The sequence below is a fragment of the Dermacentor variabilis genome, chromosome 3 (assembly GCF_050947875.1).
Source record: "Dermacentor variabilis isolate Ectoservices chromosome 3, ASM5094787v1, whole genome shotgun sequence".
In the NCBI taxonomy this organism is placed as follows: Eukaryota; Metazoa; Arthropoda; class Arachnida; order Ixodida; family Ixodidae; genus Dermacentor; species Dermacentor variabilis.
This window is the reverse complement of record NC_134570.1, coordinates 151,876,598-151,894,513: the sequence shown is the minus strand read 5'-3', so window position 1 is coordinate 151,894,513 and position 17,916 is coordinate 151,876,598. Positions and strand designations below refer to the sequence as shown.

Here is a 17,916-nt window from a genome sequence, read left to right as displayed (position 1 = left end):
CACATGTTCAAAAGTAACAGCTATCGTACATTTTTGTGGAAACTAATGCTAGCAGCCCGCGGCCTCTACCTGAGCGATCTTAACGAAATGTTTGAAAATTATTAATAGGAGATCTTTGATGTGACGAAAGCCATGACTTTTGATGCATAACATCATCTGGAGACAGTTTGTGCACTAGATAAAGAAGGTCAATGCAACCGGAGGATAGATCGTGACAATTCGAATGAAGGATTTTGCTGATCCTATGGCAATTTAGATTTCAAGATTCAGTGGTAGAATGAGTGGGAGAAAGTGGAGAACTCTAACGTCTATTGCTGGTAGTCCCAAGCCTCACGTGTACAACTGAGTGGCTGGGTGCCGCACTTGCTCATACTGGATAACGCACGGAGGTATGAGACTCAACCTCCAGGTGACTGTGTAAGTTTGATTCGTTTGAAAGCTGCTCGAAAATACTAGTTGCAGTGTGGGTAGCAGCAGAGTGCGATTGTAGGAGGCTGTTTAATTTGGCAGGTAACCAATTGGGTATACCTTTGACGAACTTGTTAAAATAGACTGCCTAGCCGACACCACGCTCTTTAATCGCGGCTATTGCTTCCGCATGGGTAGAAGGGCGTTTCTTCGAAATCTCAAGCATCTGCATCTCGCGGCCTTGCGCGCGGGGCAGTTACCATTCGTGGCACTATGTGTTACCTCTCCCAAGCAACACCTTGATGCATCTACGTTGCAGTGTGATGCGGAGTCAGAGCCGCCACCAATTACACCATCTCATTTAACACATGCAGCTATTTGCAGTGCACCCATATCTCCAGCAGCTTTGTCACTGCATTGGTGTAGGTGTCAAGGTGTCCACGCGGAACAAATACGTGAATGACTTCATTTCAGAGGCGCGCATAAACCGGTGAACTAGAGAATGAGTTAAACCGGTGAACGGTGAATCGCACCGCCATGGCGGATAGACGGAAGCAGCCGTCTAAACAGCAGACATGTTCGGTGGCACGCGCTGAGAAAGGTTGGTGGCTCTATTAATTTATCGCCGCGAAGTTTTCCGCCTCCATTACTTCTGGTACGCAAGCTTCTGAAGCGTTTTAAAGCTTGCACAAAACCAGGAATTGAGTGTTATTAATCATTGTGCCCGTGTTTATTATAGCACGCGAAAATGAATGTTTGGGGTAAGGAACGGGGCTTAATTGCTCTAGCGTAATTACTTCCATACGTTAAGCGTCCGTTGACTGAATCCATTTCGTTTAAGTTGGAAGCCCTAAAAACGAGAAGAGCTGGACGTTATTCTTATCATAGTTTTTCTTGCGCATTGCTTTAACTCGTGGCATCCTCTAGACAATCATTTCGTGGTAGCATGCATACCTACCCCATTTTTTGAGCCGGAACTCCTACTGTTCTGTGCTTAGCATTATAAATTCTGCAAGGCACTCTGCAGTGCCTTCACAGAACACGTCATAGTCGCGTTACAATTACAGGGTACAGCATATGAGCGAAATCAGGTGCGCGGAAGCCTAAAATCAGAACATGCTGTTTCACCTAAGACTTGTACCTCTGGGAAAGGGTGGAAATGCGGTGGTTATGCTACGACATATGGCAAGTTAAGCGCAAAAAAATTTCTGGAAAAAATAGAGGGCACAACAAATGCGCTATGTTGCTCTATCCTCCGTTTATCGCTTTTTCTTGCACTTCACTTGCAGCACACATCTTGCCTCGATCTGATTAACCTTAAAATTAAACCGGCATGTCAGAAAAAAATAGCCTTCCAGTTGCTTTTGATGTTTTTTCCATAAGCAATAAAAGTATTTTCCCAAGAATCACAGAATTAGATGTTTCTTTAAAATGCACTACATATTTGACACTGCTACCACGCATGGAACAGCGATGAAATTTTGGTGATATCTGTGCTTGATAACTGCATAAATGCCAAGGCAAGCGCACTTGTTTATTTACACATTTATTTACCTACACAGTCACTTTACTTCAACTCGTCTTCGACGCAATGAGTAACGTTGAAAGTAATGAGAAAGCTATTATACAACTATAATATTATAATGTTACAATTAGTACATATTATAACTCCGTGTGTGACGTGACAATATAGTCGTTGTGAAATATTAGCTCCACAAAGTTTTCTTTATTAAATAATACTTAAATCTACATCATGCTGCCAGTTCAGAGCAGGTCGTACAATTGGAATGAGAACAAAGCAACATGAGAACAACAATGACAATGAGAACAAAGCATGCCTGAAAAATGGAAATTTTTGTGAAGCATTCTTTCCTCATTGCCGAGACCTGGCTGTTCCTTTCTCGCATTGTTAGAAGATTCTTCAGTAAAAAAAAGAATCAGTCATTGGTTGGTGAGAACAGACATTGCCCCCCTCCTCTCCCCACCAGCACAACAACGAGCTGCCATAGGCATTACGCTACACTCGCACCTATACATTTTGCGTTCGAGCTGCCAATAGGTCATCGAGCGAAATTGGCTCTTGCGTGACATCGCGTACTACGAACGGGTGGTGTTGCGCGAGCGATGATTTCCATTCGCTCAGAGACTTTCTAGCGGCCTGGCTCGCGCGATTTAGTGTCTACCTCTACTTCGTTCATTCATTCCACTGCCTCTTATTCGGGTCCCTTCAAATAGCAACAAGTTGCTTATAACGCCAGAGAATGAGTTTCTATGTATCTCCCCGACGTGCTAGCCGACGCTTTGATGCCCTGTCTAAGACTGCCGGCATTTAGCGTCAGCCCACATTCCTAAGTCGTCTTTTATTTTTCGTAGCAGCTATCCCTACGTAGATGAAGTGCGACATTCTTCCGCCTGCTGGCATGCCACAGGACGTAACGGAACAGTTAGCCTTTCTTCACTGAAGCACACAAATAAATCATTCTTCGCGTCTTCGCTTTAAAACTATCATCGATGCCGTCGTGAAGATGACGATGGTGATAGTGCGAGGACGATGGCACGATGGCACAATGGCATCATGAACTGACGTGTCCTTTTGCATTGCTACTTGTTGTACTATTGTCGTACCCACCTTCATCCTCCTGCGGCTGTCGACACACGCGCTCGTGTCACACATACAGTTGATAGCCTTACACAAAGACGTTGGATCATCTACTAGCGCTTTTCATAACCTAATTCACTGCTGAATAGCTAGATAGCTGCAAATACTTCGCAGAGCCTTGATTTTCACAGTACGCAGGATCGACATAGTTCTTTTTCTTTCCTGAAATACCTGGCCAATTATGGCCGTTTAAACATGTTTGTTCAAAACCTAGCGATTTCGTACAGTATAGCACCAACTTATATTCATACCGATAGCAATACTGCCGTGACCACTTAAAGCGAGCCACCTGCTTGAAATCAATCGGGTTGTTTCGAACGCTTTCGTGGCGCTTTCATGTGCTTCTTTACTGTCAGCATCATCTACTACAATTTCCGTTTCCTGGTTGCCAGGCATACCTAGCATGCTTCGCGGTCTTATTGCGTCAGTTTCTCGGCGCCCTTGTTTTTGAACTTGGCAGCTTTCGACGAAATAATTAATCTACATATCACAAATGACCATGGACACGTAAGGTTACGTCGGGTCATGTGTAAATTATACACCTTTATGTTTCCACTATGTGACGTACCGAGTTTCAATCGCTTGTGCTAACAGCACGTTGTGCCCTGGAGTCGGTAAAACGTACCGCTCAACTCGTTCTGCGGTAAAAGCATGTTCAGATCTGTGAAGCCCTCCATCTTACATCTCATACTGTCAACCAAACGCTAATGAGACTTATTGTCGAATCTGATTACTTGATAGTGATCTAGGTCGTTCTTTATACGTGACGCAATAATTTTTTTATTTGTCATTAGTGCCAGTGGTAAAAGAATTCTCTCCAGCTTTGGTGGCGTTGCCTATGTATGAAACGTAGTCTAAAATAAAGAAAAAGCGGCTGTACTTTAGCTATTTCGCTTGCGGGAAAAGTACGGAGCGTCATAGCTGAGTGCGTCTGTTTGTGGCATTGCCGCTTCAAGATTGGTTTCACCCGACGGAGAGAATCCATCGGCAGTCCGCAAATAGCTAGTGGGCGTTTTCCGTGTCTTCTGATAAAGGGCGCGCTAAGCGATCAGTTTAAGTCATCCATAATCCTTTTACATAACGAAGTAGGAGTAACGCGTAAATAAAATTAAGATTTGTGTACTAAAGTATTGGAGTAAATATTTGAGGCTTTAGTATAGCCGGTCCGCATTACCGGTACCGTAACACTCCTAGATTCCCACTCGCACTCCAGGCCGAGAAAATGAGCTGAATAGCAAACAAAAGAGGTCACACGGGCGGGCAGTATAAACAGCGAATTCTGATTTTGTGCTGCAACACAATAGTAGCTTTCTCTTCACGACGTGGGAGATGTTGATACCAACGTCGGCACGATGCCACAGTGCTCAGTCGTTTAAGGTTCCCAACTCCTTATGCAACAAGTAAACAGTAGTCTGTGCCATGCCTGGGGCAATGCATCTGGGGAGTGAACGGCTCTTGTTGTCTTAGTCTGGCAGAAATCGTGTGCCCCGAAGAGAAGAGCGGCAACAAAGCTGACGATTCCCAGCAGCCGGTAGTAGTTGTCGTACGATCCTGTTGCATCCCGAAATCGTCCTGCATGTATGGTGAAAACACTCAATGAATGAAGGAAGGAATGATGCTTGTTAATGCGGAAAGTCTGGTCCATGGTCTAACTACTGGAATGAAGATTAGTTATAGAATGAATAGACAGTTCTCAAATTTTAAAAGTATGCGTTTTTACTTGCCAAAACAACTTTGTGATTATGAGCCACGCAGCAGTGGAGGACTCCGGAAATTTGAACCACCTGGGGTTCTTTAACGTGCACCTAAATCTAAGTACACGGGTGTTTTCGCATTTCTCCCCCATCGAAATGCGGCCGCCGTGACCGGGATTCTATCCCGCGACCTCGTGCTCAGCAGCCCAACACCATAGCCACTGAGCAACCACGGCGGGTCGGTTGTAAAATAATGCGGAAAATTAGTACTCTTGGTACATTCGTGCAGACATTTTAACTTCACATGCCTTATTCAAGCGGTGCGTTCCATAAAATTCAAAAGATATTGCGCGAATGAGGTCCCTTTCTCCTATTCGCCCTCTTTTGTGATTACAGCAGAAAAGAGGGGAAAAGAAATCAATGAAGCTACGTGGGCGTAATTTGTTACGACATGCATCTAATTATCTTTCTTACTCAGTGAGAGAACACGGTGCACTATAGGTATATTCTCAATTCTCAGTGCTGTGGCAATAGTGATGATCGTGACCGTAATCTTTTCTACTGCGTTGTTGACTGATTCATTCGATAGCATTGGAAATATTTGCAGCTTTCATTGCGACTTTTTCCATAATACGTGATTGTATATTGAATATACGGAACTGCTGCAAAGAAATTGACAAAGAATAGCAGTTACAAAGAACTTCACGCAATTGGAACCCGCCGTGCTGCCTTAGCGGCTATGGTATCGCGCTGTTAAGCACGAGGTTGGGATTACATGCTGACCACGGCGGCCGCATTTTCATGGGGGCGAAATACGAAAACGCCCATGTCTAGAAACTTGGGAGCACGGTAAAGGTATCCAGGTGGTTAACATTAAACTGGACTTCACCAGTAAGGCGTCTCATAATCAAAACTTGATCTGGCATGTAAAGCTCCAGAACTTAATGTGTTTTCACGCAGTTGGCGACCAGTTAGCATCAGTGCGTTTGAATCAATGAGCAGCGTAGTGGGCCGGAAAATATATAGGATGCAGTGTGCACTTATGTGTTCAGGCAAAGGAAAAGTCAATTGAGGAATACAACTGAATATAAAAGTTAGGAATCATGAAGAGTATAGCTGACAGGCGACTACCGATTGCAACGTTTATTTGCAAACGCCTTGTATTTTTAACACACAATTCCCTTGTCAATTATTCCTCCTCTCCTAAAAGGGCGAGATGTGAGGTATATATGTACCTTACATGGTTACCAACTCTAGAAAAGCGTCTCCAGATGCAGGGATTTCAGGCCTTGTCTACGGCAATATAGACATTTGTCCAAACCAAAGGATATTCCACGCTGAGGCATTGAAACGGAGCAACGGCTGACAGAACGGGGTCGTTTGGTTCCACCCACTGCAATTTACACTGTAGTTAGCATACGAACTATTGGTTTGGTTGTACTGCAGTTAAGTAGAGGTATTTTGGGAAGTAATCGACAAAAAGGGGACACCCTTGACCCTTTAACGACGCACTGGCACTACGATTTTGCCTATTGTACCTCATCCTGTGTTGTATAGGTCAGTGCACTTTGAACGAAATAGTTATGTGCAAGCAGCGCAATAAACGTATGCTGGAACATAAACCATAGCTGCACGGCTAATGTGCGCGGTCGCTAAAACATACACCTAGCGGTGAGCACAATGGCAGAGCGCTAAAGTGTCAACTGTGAACACGTGTAATGAAATTTACTGGGAACCATCTAGAGGTAGATCAATCTTCGAATAGCCTCTGTGGTCATGTGTAGTTATGCGCTTGGGAGAGTTTTCATTGAGATAAAAGATAAAACTTGGCCGCGCACTTGCGCTCTTCTATGCTAATTTCGTTCGAGTGCGTAGGTTTAAGGGTGCTACGTCGGTACACATGAAAAAAGTACTTAGATCTGTAACATTGGTGTCGTCAAATGCCACACTGTTTTGACAGTGTGACACTCCCTAAGGGAGGTCCGGCGCTCGACTTCCTTACAATTCCGATAATTCTACATGTAACCTTCGCACTCTGCACTAGGTGAATACCACTGTGCGCAACAACCAAATATACACGTGCTGACGTCTTCGTCTGGGAATATTAATTATTCAAACAGGAGACAGGTTTGTTAGAATGACAACAGGCACTGAGACATCATTCAGGATTGAGGTCAGTGACTTCGTAATTTCAATAGTTTAGAAGCTTAGAAATGAACTTGAACAATAAACATTGCAGGTTATTTTCATAATACAAACAAAATTTATATTAGCAGAAGTGATATTGACGAACCGCTTAACAAGGACAATTACCCAAATCTAGGGCAGCCTAGGGAATATCTTTATTTAGGTTAGCGGTAACTGGCTTCGGAAGTTGGCGGCGGTTGACGCCTAGGTAGTACGCGGCTAATGCAGCAATGAGGATACTCTGCTGTTGCCCTGATTTAATGTATAGGGAATGTGTGTATGTAGTATTTGGTAGAGGCTTTGAAAATGCAGCAATTCCTTTCATTTTTTACTAATTGGGGTAGAGTGGCCTTTACTGTTCTGCCTTTAATGTATAGGACCGCTCTAACAGCAATTCACGCCATAAGGTATTAATTCCTACGGAAGTATTCACTAAATCTCCATCGAGGTACTTTTTCACTGATGTTGGCTTCGGACTTAAGCTATGTGCACCGATGAATTACTCATTCAGTCTAGCATTTACGTATCAAGCATTTAAAAGAAATTTCCAGTGCAGTGAGCAATATTTGTTGTGTCTGAAACAAAATACAACACATTCACGTAACAAAGTCCAAACTCCTGAACTCGTTCTTTTCATCGCAACTTAAAATTGTGCTCGGTGCACACATCTGTCTAATCAGAGCTGTTGTTAGTGTGTTCACCTTGTATGCTCGTTTTGAGTGCGGAAACAGAATTCAGTAATGGAGACGTTACGTGCGTGCTCTATAAAGATAGCAGGAAAAGACAGGATATTTGCATTTTGCGAAAGGACTATGCGACCTGGTTCCTTATTCTTGTAAAACAGTCTCCACTCCCCCCCCCCCCCCCCCGGGCCTTGTGCATCCTCCCCCTCACGTTCATGCATCATGGTAGCGCGGCAGGGGGCATAATTTTCATATCACGCGCTGAAATTTCCACCATACACTCTTCTTCCTACGCCGACAAGCATCTTTGCAATGAGCGCTTTGCTTCCCAGAGAACCTCTGACTGGAAGCATAACGTGAAACTGAACGGCACAGCAAAGTTCAGAAAACGTGCAAAGGTTGAAACGTGGAAAAGTTGATAACGGTTCACCTCGAAGGCATTCACGAAACACACACAAAAAAAACATTCTCGACAACTACCTAATGCGAAGCGTTATGTATACATTCTGCAGCAACGCCGGTGTTTTGCATTCATCTGATACATCGCAACCCATGTTTGCGTCAAAGGAGATCACTGAAGAGTGGACAGAACGAGTAGCACTTGCCCCGTGAGCCTTGCGACACGTTCCCAGTGGTGTATACCCAGCGGGACATACTCCCGTGGTACATAAGCAGGGCCCTTCATTTTCGAGTTTGATATTTCTTAAAGAGAGAGATCGGGCACCAATTAGTGGTTTTGTCATTCGTAAAGCTAAAGTTCGCGTTTCCTGGCAACCTATAGAAATTAGTAACACAAGGAATATTCACCTTTTTGGGCACGAAAGGGAAGTTCGGCACCAGCGATATCCCTCATAGGAATACGTACCGACAATGAAAGCTGGTCGGTAATCACGAATTGAGCTGATACATACAAATCCTCGTTGGCAGGCTTTATTTACACTTGAAAACATAGCAAATCAAGAAAACAACGAATCGAGACCTGTTTGGCAATGCGTTATTTAGTTGGTTCAGTGGAATTCTTTTATCAAAAAAAGAATAGTAGTTGACATAGGCGTGCTTCGCAAAAGATGCTGTGGTTTTGTTATCTTACAAGACCCTATTGACCAGCGTTTGAGCATTTAAGCATTTCTGTGTCCTTACTAGACCTATCGGGCCTTCATTCCTGCCAATTTTTCTTGTTTTACTTGTTACCACTATCAGCTCTTGTTACCACTATCAGCTCTTGCTAAAGAAGAAATGACGGAATGCCAACTAGCTTTATGAGCCACTTTTGGTTGAATGTAACATATTTCGTTCAATGCCTTCTTCAGGTCACAGCTAACATTCGCAATGCAGAGTCGTATAGTCAGTGTAGCGTTTCGTTCGCAGCGCATTACCGCCGTTTTCATGTTTGTGACATGCGGGAATATCGAAGCTATGGTCCATTGTAGAATGAATATAAAGGCGGCTACTAAAAAAAAAAACAACAAGCAGCAAGTTGTCATTTTCCACAGCCCGGCAAGCGAATAATGCATAAGCCGGCTAGTGCTTGATCGTTAAGCTAAAAGGAGGCATGTACCCTGTTCACCCAATAATAATATAATGTATACTGACCAATTGCTCACACATGGCGGGCATGTTTGATTACTTTTGTGACACCTGCATTTATTATTATCTTTTACGAAAGGGTAGATTTCGGGGTGAAGGAGGGTTTAACCCTTATTTCATAAAACTTGCTCGGTTCACAAATGCAGGCAACCTTTGCTATTACCCGAAAACGAAGGACCCTACACATACCCAGTGGCAGATATTAAACTTCGTATTCAAGAAGTTCATTGCAAAGCGTCACATCCCAGTGGCACAGGCCGACTGGTACCAGTGGCACATCATCCCATATTTTTATGGTTCGCTCTCTTCGGGAGTAGCCCACGAAACGTATGCATGGCGGCTAGATACCTGTTACAGAAAACAGGGGTTAAACTGTACATAAATGATTTGCAGTAAAAACGGAAAGGCTGAGTGAAGGTCAGCGTTTTACACTGTTCCTGCCGCTTTTAATGCGAAGCGGTCTTGCTGAGTTAGCACGGTTTCCACGCAATTTCTCTGTTTTAGTTGGCAGGTCCCGGAATATGTGCGGACTGAAAATGTGGGCCGATCCTGAAGGGAAGCTGATTCCGCTCTTTCCGCTTCCAGGGAAGCGTGCCATTCTTTTGTGTGTGTGTGCAGAAGCAATATCTTGGTATTCGTTTCGTTTAGCCGCTTTCCCGGTGATCTTTAATGAAGAAAACATGTTTTTAATTTCTCCGTTATGGGGAAAAATCGGGTCCACACCACACGGATTCTTGAAGCGCAGCTGCCGACGATTTAGTGCGCTGCGCCAAGAATGGCTTGCCCGAAGTGGCTCTTCACTCCAGCGGTGTTCGACGATCTTAATAGTAATCAAGCCGAGGCCACTTGTCATTGTCATGCAGCTCAGACACTCGAGGCCCATGATGATGCCCTACTGAAACAATAACGTGTCGCCGAAATAAAGGCTACGTCCCCTAAATGGAGCTAATATTGTTGCTTGAATATAATGAAGAATATGCTCAACAACCACTGCGTCATTCCCACTGCCCATACCAGCAGCTTGCACAGACGTTACAGCTGTGGTTGTCATTTCGCTCCCGAAAATTAGGACCATTCGTGAGAACTGTTATTTTGCCAGACAATATAGCGTCGGGTTCCTTCGAGCACAACTGGGGTTGTGGTGGCCAATATCTTTTTTTTTAGTTTACGAACACCACCAGGATGTCAGGAAAATTACCGCAAATCTCGAACACCATGTCAGATCAAAAAAAAAAAAAACTAGGAGATTGAATACTGTCACTTCTTATTTTCCACAGGCACCCTCTGCCTTCCAGATGCGCAGTGGGTTATGGCCGCAGATGTCTTGATTGCTCAAAGTTTGCATTCTTTTTTTGGCTGTAAAGCACGCTTTATAAAAATCTTGTTGATCACCACTAATGTTTGGGTCAAATAAGCACAATACAAATACACAATATCAAGGTTAACGATGCCCTGAGTGCCTCTTTAGCATGCGTATATATCAGTCAGAGGTACTCTTCATATATATATATAGTAGCCTGAGAAAAATCTTCCTTCAACATTCTGCCGCAAATAATCTGAAATCCAATTTTGGGCCATATGAAAATCACTTTCATATGTAGTCGTTTTAAGCATTCGCCTCCACTAATATAACAAAAACAGCATGATACAAGCAATTGAAATTTGATGTACTCATTTACAACATCAAACCTTAGTCAAGGGCGCTTGCATAGCAGGTAGCCTGTACAGTAAGACCAATAGTCCTTTTGTGAACACGCCAGCTAGGAATCGAGAATTCTGTAGCAGACTTTAACTCACAAAATCTCGTTGATGTACTGTAGTCGGACAATCAAACTAATCGTGTAGTTTTGCCCGAAAGGTTTTCTAGGGGTAAGCAGCAAGTTCACTGAGCAATTACCTATGATCACTGGGCTGACCAAAGACACCGGCACCATGGCGATGCCGACGATGCCACTGGAGGCCGCCGTCCTCTCCACTCCCAGGTATTCCGCGAGAAGCGCGTACCGGATGCACAAGATGTATCCCTGCGCCACTCCCGCCAGTGTTGCTAACGTTGCCACCGGCGCAATGTAAGTCACTTGTGGCATTGTCATCATGCACACACCAAATGCCGCAAAGCTAAACGTGTACAGCGGTCGGCGGGTGGAAGGCACACAGTCTGCTAGCACTGGAACTACAATACGGCCCACAAGTTGGCCTGCTGAAGAGTATGTCACCAAATGCTTGGCGCTGCCAAGCTCGAAGCCTTTGTCTACTCCGTAATCCACGATTGTCGTCAGGAACTCGACGCAAGTGTAGTCTCCAACTAGTATGGCTCCAAGGAGAACGTAAAATGAAGGCATGCTGAAGAGGGCCAGAACATGCTTCAAGGTACTGCTCTCGGGCTGGTTTGCTTTATCCGTTTGGTTGGAGCACCGTCGGTTTTCTGAGCTTACATAAAAAATAAGAATAAGAACGCTAACATAATCCTAATCCATAAGAAAGGGGACGCCAAAGACTTGAAAAATTATAGACCGATCAGCTTACTGTCAGTTTCCTACAAACTATTTACTAAGGTAATCGCAAATAGAATCAGGAACACTTAAGACTTCTGTCAAGCAGAGGACCAGGCAGGATTCCGTAAAGGTTACTCAACAATAGACCATACTCACACTATCAATAGGTGATAGAGAAATGTGCGGAATATAACCAACCTTTATATATAGCTTTCATTGATTACGAGAAAGCGTTTGATTCTGTCGAAACCTCAGCAGTCATGGAGGTATACGAACCATATGTAAAAATACTGAAAGATATTTATAGGGGCTCCACAGCCACCGTAGCCCTCCATAAAGAAAGCAACAAAATCCCAATAAAGAAAGGTGTCAGGCAGGGAGATACGATCTCTCCAATGCTATTCACAGCGTGTTTACAGGAGGTATTCAGAGACCTAGATTGGGAAGAATTGGGGATAAAAGTTAGTGGAGAATACCTTAGTAACTTGCCATTCGCTGATGATATTGCCTTGCTTAGTAACTCAGGAGACCAAATGCAATGCATGCTCACTGACCTGGAGAGGCAAAGCGGAAGAGTGGGTCTAAAAATTAATCAGCAGAAAACTAAAGTAATGTTTAACAGTCTCGGGAAGAGAACAGCAGTTTACAATAGGTAGCGAGGCACTATAAGTGGTAAGGGAATACATCTACTTAGGGCAGGTAGTGATGGCGGATTCGGATCATGAGACCGAAATAATCAGAAGAATAAGAATGGGCTGTGGTGCGTTCGGCAGGCATTCTCACATCATGCACAGCAGGTTGCCATTATCCCTCAAGAGAAAAGTACATACCAGCTGTGTCTTACCTGCACTCACGTGCAACGCAGAAACCTGAAGGCTTACGAAAAGGGTTCTATTTGAGGACGACGCAATGAGCTATGGAAAGAGGAATGATAGGTGTAACGTCAAGGTATAAGAAAAGAGCAGATTGGGTGAGGGAACAAACGCGAGATAACGACATCTTAGTTGAGATCAAGAAAAAGAAATGGGGGGGGGGGGGCATGGGCAGGACATTTAATGAGGAGGGAAGATAACCGATGGCCATTAAGGGTTACGGACTGGATTCGAAGGCAAGGGAAGCGTAGCAGGGGGTGGCAGAAAGTTAAATGGTCGGATGAGAATTAGACGTTTGCAGGGACGACATAGCCACAATTAGCACATGACCGGGATTGTTGGAGAAGTATGGGAGAGGCCTTTGCCCTGCAGTGGGTGTAACCGGGCTGCTGCTGATGATGATGATGACGACGACAGAAACAAATGATTACCAATTTTAAATTAATCCATGATTTAGCGGCAGTTAGGATTGAAAGTAAGGCTACCGTATTTCCGAAGTAAGATATACTCGCGGGAATGCGCTATATCTTGCCATGCCTACGGCACAGCAGTGGTAAAATCCTGCTTCAACGTGTCACTTTGCCATTGTCAGTATATTGACCAGCAAGCGATAATGTCGGGTTGATGCCAACAACACGACTACATTACCTCTTCCATGGCCAACTGCAATAAGCGATTCTCCGCGTAATTTGGTGAGATCATGACGAGCATGTTTATGACCTTCGATGCCCGTTGAAAGAACTTTAAGTACTACACTGCAGCAAGCTGTGAAAATACGATTGCAGTACCTTTCGGTAGGTGCGTTGTCATCGCCTGTAGCTCCATGATTCTGTTGCGTGGAAAGTGCATTGTCATGAAGTTCGAGGCTGTTTCGGTTGCAACCGAGTCTGAAGGTGGGAGGATTTTTAGCCAGCATAACAATCCCGACTGAGTTCATTAGAATAGCCCCGTACAATAGCAGTGCTCCATTCAGGTCGTAGACTTCCACGAGCCCGGCGAGTACAAACTGGCTGACGACAGCTGACAAACCAAACGCGATGAAAACGAATGATGTTGCGATGGCACGGTACTTGTTGAAATGTAGCAGTGTGTATATGGTCGAGGACGTGAGGAATATTCCATGACCGAAGCCTGCATGGTAGGAAATTTCGTTTTACTCACTGCTCACACAATTTGTTCAGGCGAAGAATTTCGCGTCCTGCGCGATTCTCTGGAACTGACAAATCTTAAGATACACACATACAGGAATGAATCATTGTTCCAAAAAATGAAACTTCCCACCCGCTCCCTAAACTTACTCACAGGTATGATTTTTTAAATTTCATATATGAGCCAAAGAAAAATTGCCTTGTGTATTATTCAAAAAGACACCGGTATTAATAAAGTTTATGGGAGGATCTCACAATATGTGAACGCCAATATCATTAGGTTAACTCGCGTGTTCTTATTGCTCCGCTATACTGAGGGCAGGCTTGCCGCGTTAGATGTTCAGGCGTATGATTTACCACTACGTCAAATAAAAATATCCACATCAAAACAACATGGACAGTAAATTCTTTTTCTCCTCAGTGTCAAAGGAACACACATTGGCGATACCAATGGGCATTTTTTCGTTTTTTCAAGTGCAATTGATTCATGGCCTGTGATGAGATTTTACGTAGTTGAATCAACACTTAGTTCAGATGCATATTTATTACAAAAAAGCAAGAATGAAGTAAGTTTAGTGGCAATTTCTCCGACGGGGAACGAGCATCCTGTAGTTTAAACGGTTGGGAGAGAATGTACCATCTCATCTCTGACGTATCTGGCGGAAGGTCAAAAGAATATACAGAACTTATTCACCGCAAAATGTTTTGTTGTTCTTCTTGAAATAAAGCTTTACGTTTCGTGATATTGTCTCAAGACGGTAACACTGCGCACAGCGGCCGTCCAATGTAATATCATGCCCAAAACGCGTCGATGGCAGCCACTCACATGTCAACTTCTTAGGTTGCCTAGTACCGCTTATACACAAGGAAAAATTAAATATTATCCTGTGATTGTGTACTACTGCAAAGACAGAGCCTGAATAAGAAGCTGTAGCCAAACCACAAGAAAAAAGGTACACACATCAAGATTAGGGCTGCCGAGCGTTTTCACCTGCAATTGTTAATATGCCCTGATTTTCTTCTCATTTCTTTAGCCAGCCACCAACATCACATATTTTTGGTCCTCACGGCGAGAAATTCTGTAGTGCTGTCACTCGTCCTGCCATAGCACTTAAGTCACTTTTATACCATACCGGCTCTAAATTTTGCAAAGCTTGATGCGTCGTTCCTTTCAAAAAAGAGGCCAGTGATATTGTGATGACATTGTCTGCTTTCGTCATAAGCTTTCCAAAAAGAATGGCCGTCTATTTAGTGAAAATGCTTATTGTTCTTCGTAAACTAGATAATCGGCCATATGATATGTGCACAGCATCACTAAAGAATACTTGTAATATGAACCGGGACTCAGTGTCGGAGGGATGTAAATGATTGACGTGCTTACCGTGGATAACGCCGAAAGTTATTGTCATCCAGAAGAGGTTAGGAGCAAAAGCTGACGATATAAATGCCACCGATGTGAGAATCGTGCTGCCCAACACTAGGTAGTACGTCTTGATGCGCCGTTGAAGGGCATACACGACCAATCCTAGGAATGAAGAGACCTTCCTTTTTATCTTTGATCAGTGTCTTAAGATTACGTGCATCAGACTCTACGCTGCCAACTATACAATTATTCACTTAGGAATAACGATCATACACCTTTGGGTACAATATCACGTGTAGGTTGGGGTACTTGTTGCGTTATTCTTGTTTGCGTTAAAGTATACATAAAAGAAATAGAAGTAGTAACCAAGAATCAAGCAGGACGCGACGACGCATGACTTCTGACAGAATCACTCAAGCTCTTTCAACCATGAAGAGCACACAACTTTACTGAGTTTACTCCTTGGCGAGCCTTCGAACACTCAGAACTCATGGTATGACAGTTATACTTCAATATCAATGCCTAATTGCACATATTGGTGGGGATCACTATCATCGTTTGTCGTTATAATAGGTTACGCAAGCCATGTCCCTCCGCAAATACAGGCGCTCTCACCATGCCGAGATATTAAACATTTAATCTCCCAAGTTTTCCTCATGTGTTGCTTATTAGTTACAACTACAGTACAAACTGCAGCCACCTCTAGCACGAGTGTTGTAATGCATTATGCTTTCGATCCATCTAGTGAACTACACTGCGTCAACTAGTTTCCTTCCCAGTATGCGCCATTTTGTCAGCGGGCTATCGCAAGCATAAGCGCTGTCCTCTGTGCAGTACTGACAGCCAACGTTCAGAGCGATATCGGCGATAGGTTCCGAGAGGCAAGAAGACACGGGATCCCTCTGTATATTGGTGAATGCCCAGGCTCATCTGTGGTCATGTAATAACGTTCGTACAAGTGACCACTGTGACCATACAAGTGACCATAAATAACTTGGCCCTCTTGCATCCCGTCCACTCCTGGCGCACGAATCTCTGCTCTCCCCCCTTTTGCGCGCGCGAGAATACGCCGCCGCATCAACCATCCTTCACGGCTCACCCTCGCAAGCCTCTGTCTCACCTTTATACAGCGCACGGCAGTGACTTTATCGCACTTGGATCTTATACGGAACATCGCGGCGATGACGGCGGGGGTGGTGACAATGATGGCGGAAATTCGCCTGCAGTATCAATGCAATTATTATGGTAAAATTACCGCATATCGACTGGCCGCCTTGAGAAGCACGCTATGGCGTAGGCCTTACAAAATGATGGACTCCCATCATTTTGACGGTTAAATGCTTGGAAAAGGAGCTGATATTTTCACCTATTTATTTTACCATATTTTACAGTATAGTCCTGATTTTGCTATTCCAAGTCAGTCCGTCATTGCATGAGTCTGAGTTAATTTGGTCATAGAATTCTGTAAGACTGTAAGTCGATATCTAAGTCAGAATTCCTGTTTCTGTCTGAGATTATTGACTCAAAGTGTGCCTGTGCTCATAAAATAGTGAACGGGAGTCGGTAACTCTGTGAATATGAATTAACCCGAGTGATTTTGCATATTTGAAGACCTAAAAGAACGTGTAAACACAACATGAAAAAAAAACGACTTTTGCTTTTGTTACATAATATACTTTCCCATTTTTTGGCACTCTGAATCTTGCTCAAGCCAAAGAGCCCAGCTCTGTGCACTGACTAGATACGCAATGAACATGCGTACTTGAGCCCTTCAGTCGAGTTATCCTTCCGGAGTGGCATTTTCATTAGTCCAGGCCCGACTGAGTCCGTCGGGCTATGATTTTGGTGTCTCCAAGCAAGCCAGACTTGGTTGCTTTGTGCTCGTGCGGGTGGGTCGACTAAGCTACATTATTTTAAAGAGGAAAAGAACCGCGACTACAGACGGCACGTAAGACGAAGGAGTGGACACGACGAGCGGTAACTAGCAACTGTTGCTAGTTACTGCTAGTCCTGTCCACTCGTTCGTCTTACGTACCGTCTGAAGTCACGGTTCTTTTCCTCTTTGAACATGTCGGACCAACGGGCCCAAAGTTCCCCCCTCTTGAAGCGTTATTATGGTGAGTTAGTGAGGGTTCAGGCCAACGCCGAAGAAGCATTTCAATTTTCATTTGATGAATGCTCTGCCATGGTGAGGCTATCAATTTAAGAACTGTAATAGATACCACAACATTGTAGGATGTTGATAGTGAAGTGGTCCGATAGTGCGTATGAACGACTCATGAAGTAGTGTAGCACAGGGAGAAGCCCACCGTAAAAAATACAAGTGGAACCCAGCTGCGCGAATACCCGAAAGATGGCTTAGTATAGCAGCGATGCTTTTTGGCCAGGAAGCCATTTCCCTCGTTGTGTCGAACTTTTGCATGAAAAACACGAGCAGAAGACCGGACCACGACCAGGGCATGCAAACCAGAAATGCAGCTGCAGCCAGTGTAACCGGCACCATCCAGCAGCGATCCATGTCGGTTGTTCCACAGCCTTGATCTGAAAAATTTCGGGGAGCAAGGCTCGGGTGGATTTTCTCACATCTGCCTTTTAACAGGAATGAAAGATCATGTGACAGCAAAAGAAGGTTTCCGGTACATTATTGTCTAGTATAATTATGTAAACATTTATCAATGTAATACAACATGGAATGTCAAAAAAAGTGTACAGCTTGCTTTGAACGTCCTTATTCTGCTAAAGCAACTAAGCGTCTTGCTTTAATACAAAAGCTGCCATGAACAATCATGTCGTAGGAAGGTGGTGTGAGAACATGAAGAC

General features: G+C 44.0%; 1 protein-coding gene across 1 annotated transcript; it reads right to left on the bottom strand.

Annotated features, from left to right (window-relative positions):
- Positions 1–4,439: 4,439 nt before the first annotated feature.
- On the bottom strand, positions 4,440–17,633 carry LOC142574811 (monocarboxylate transporter 12-like). The gene is made up of 5 exons (XM_075683820.1): positions 17,443–17,633; positions 15,115–15,258; positions 13,374–13,716; positions 11,116–11,648; positions 4,440–4,639 (listed from the first exon to the last, which is right to left on the bottom strand). The coding sequence occupies exons 1-5, from the start codon at positions 17,612–17,614 to the stop codon at positions 4,440–4,442; spliced, it is 1,392 nt and encodes a 463-aa protein (XP_075539935.1). The 5' UTR covers positions 17,615–17,633.
- Positions 17,634–17,916: the final 283 nt, after the last annotated feature.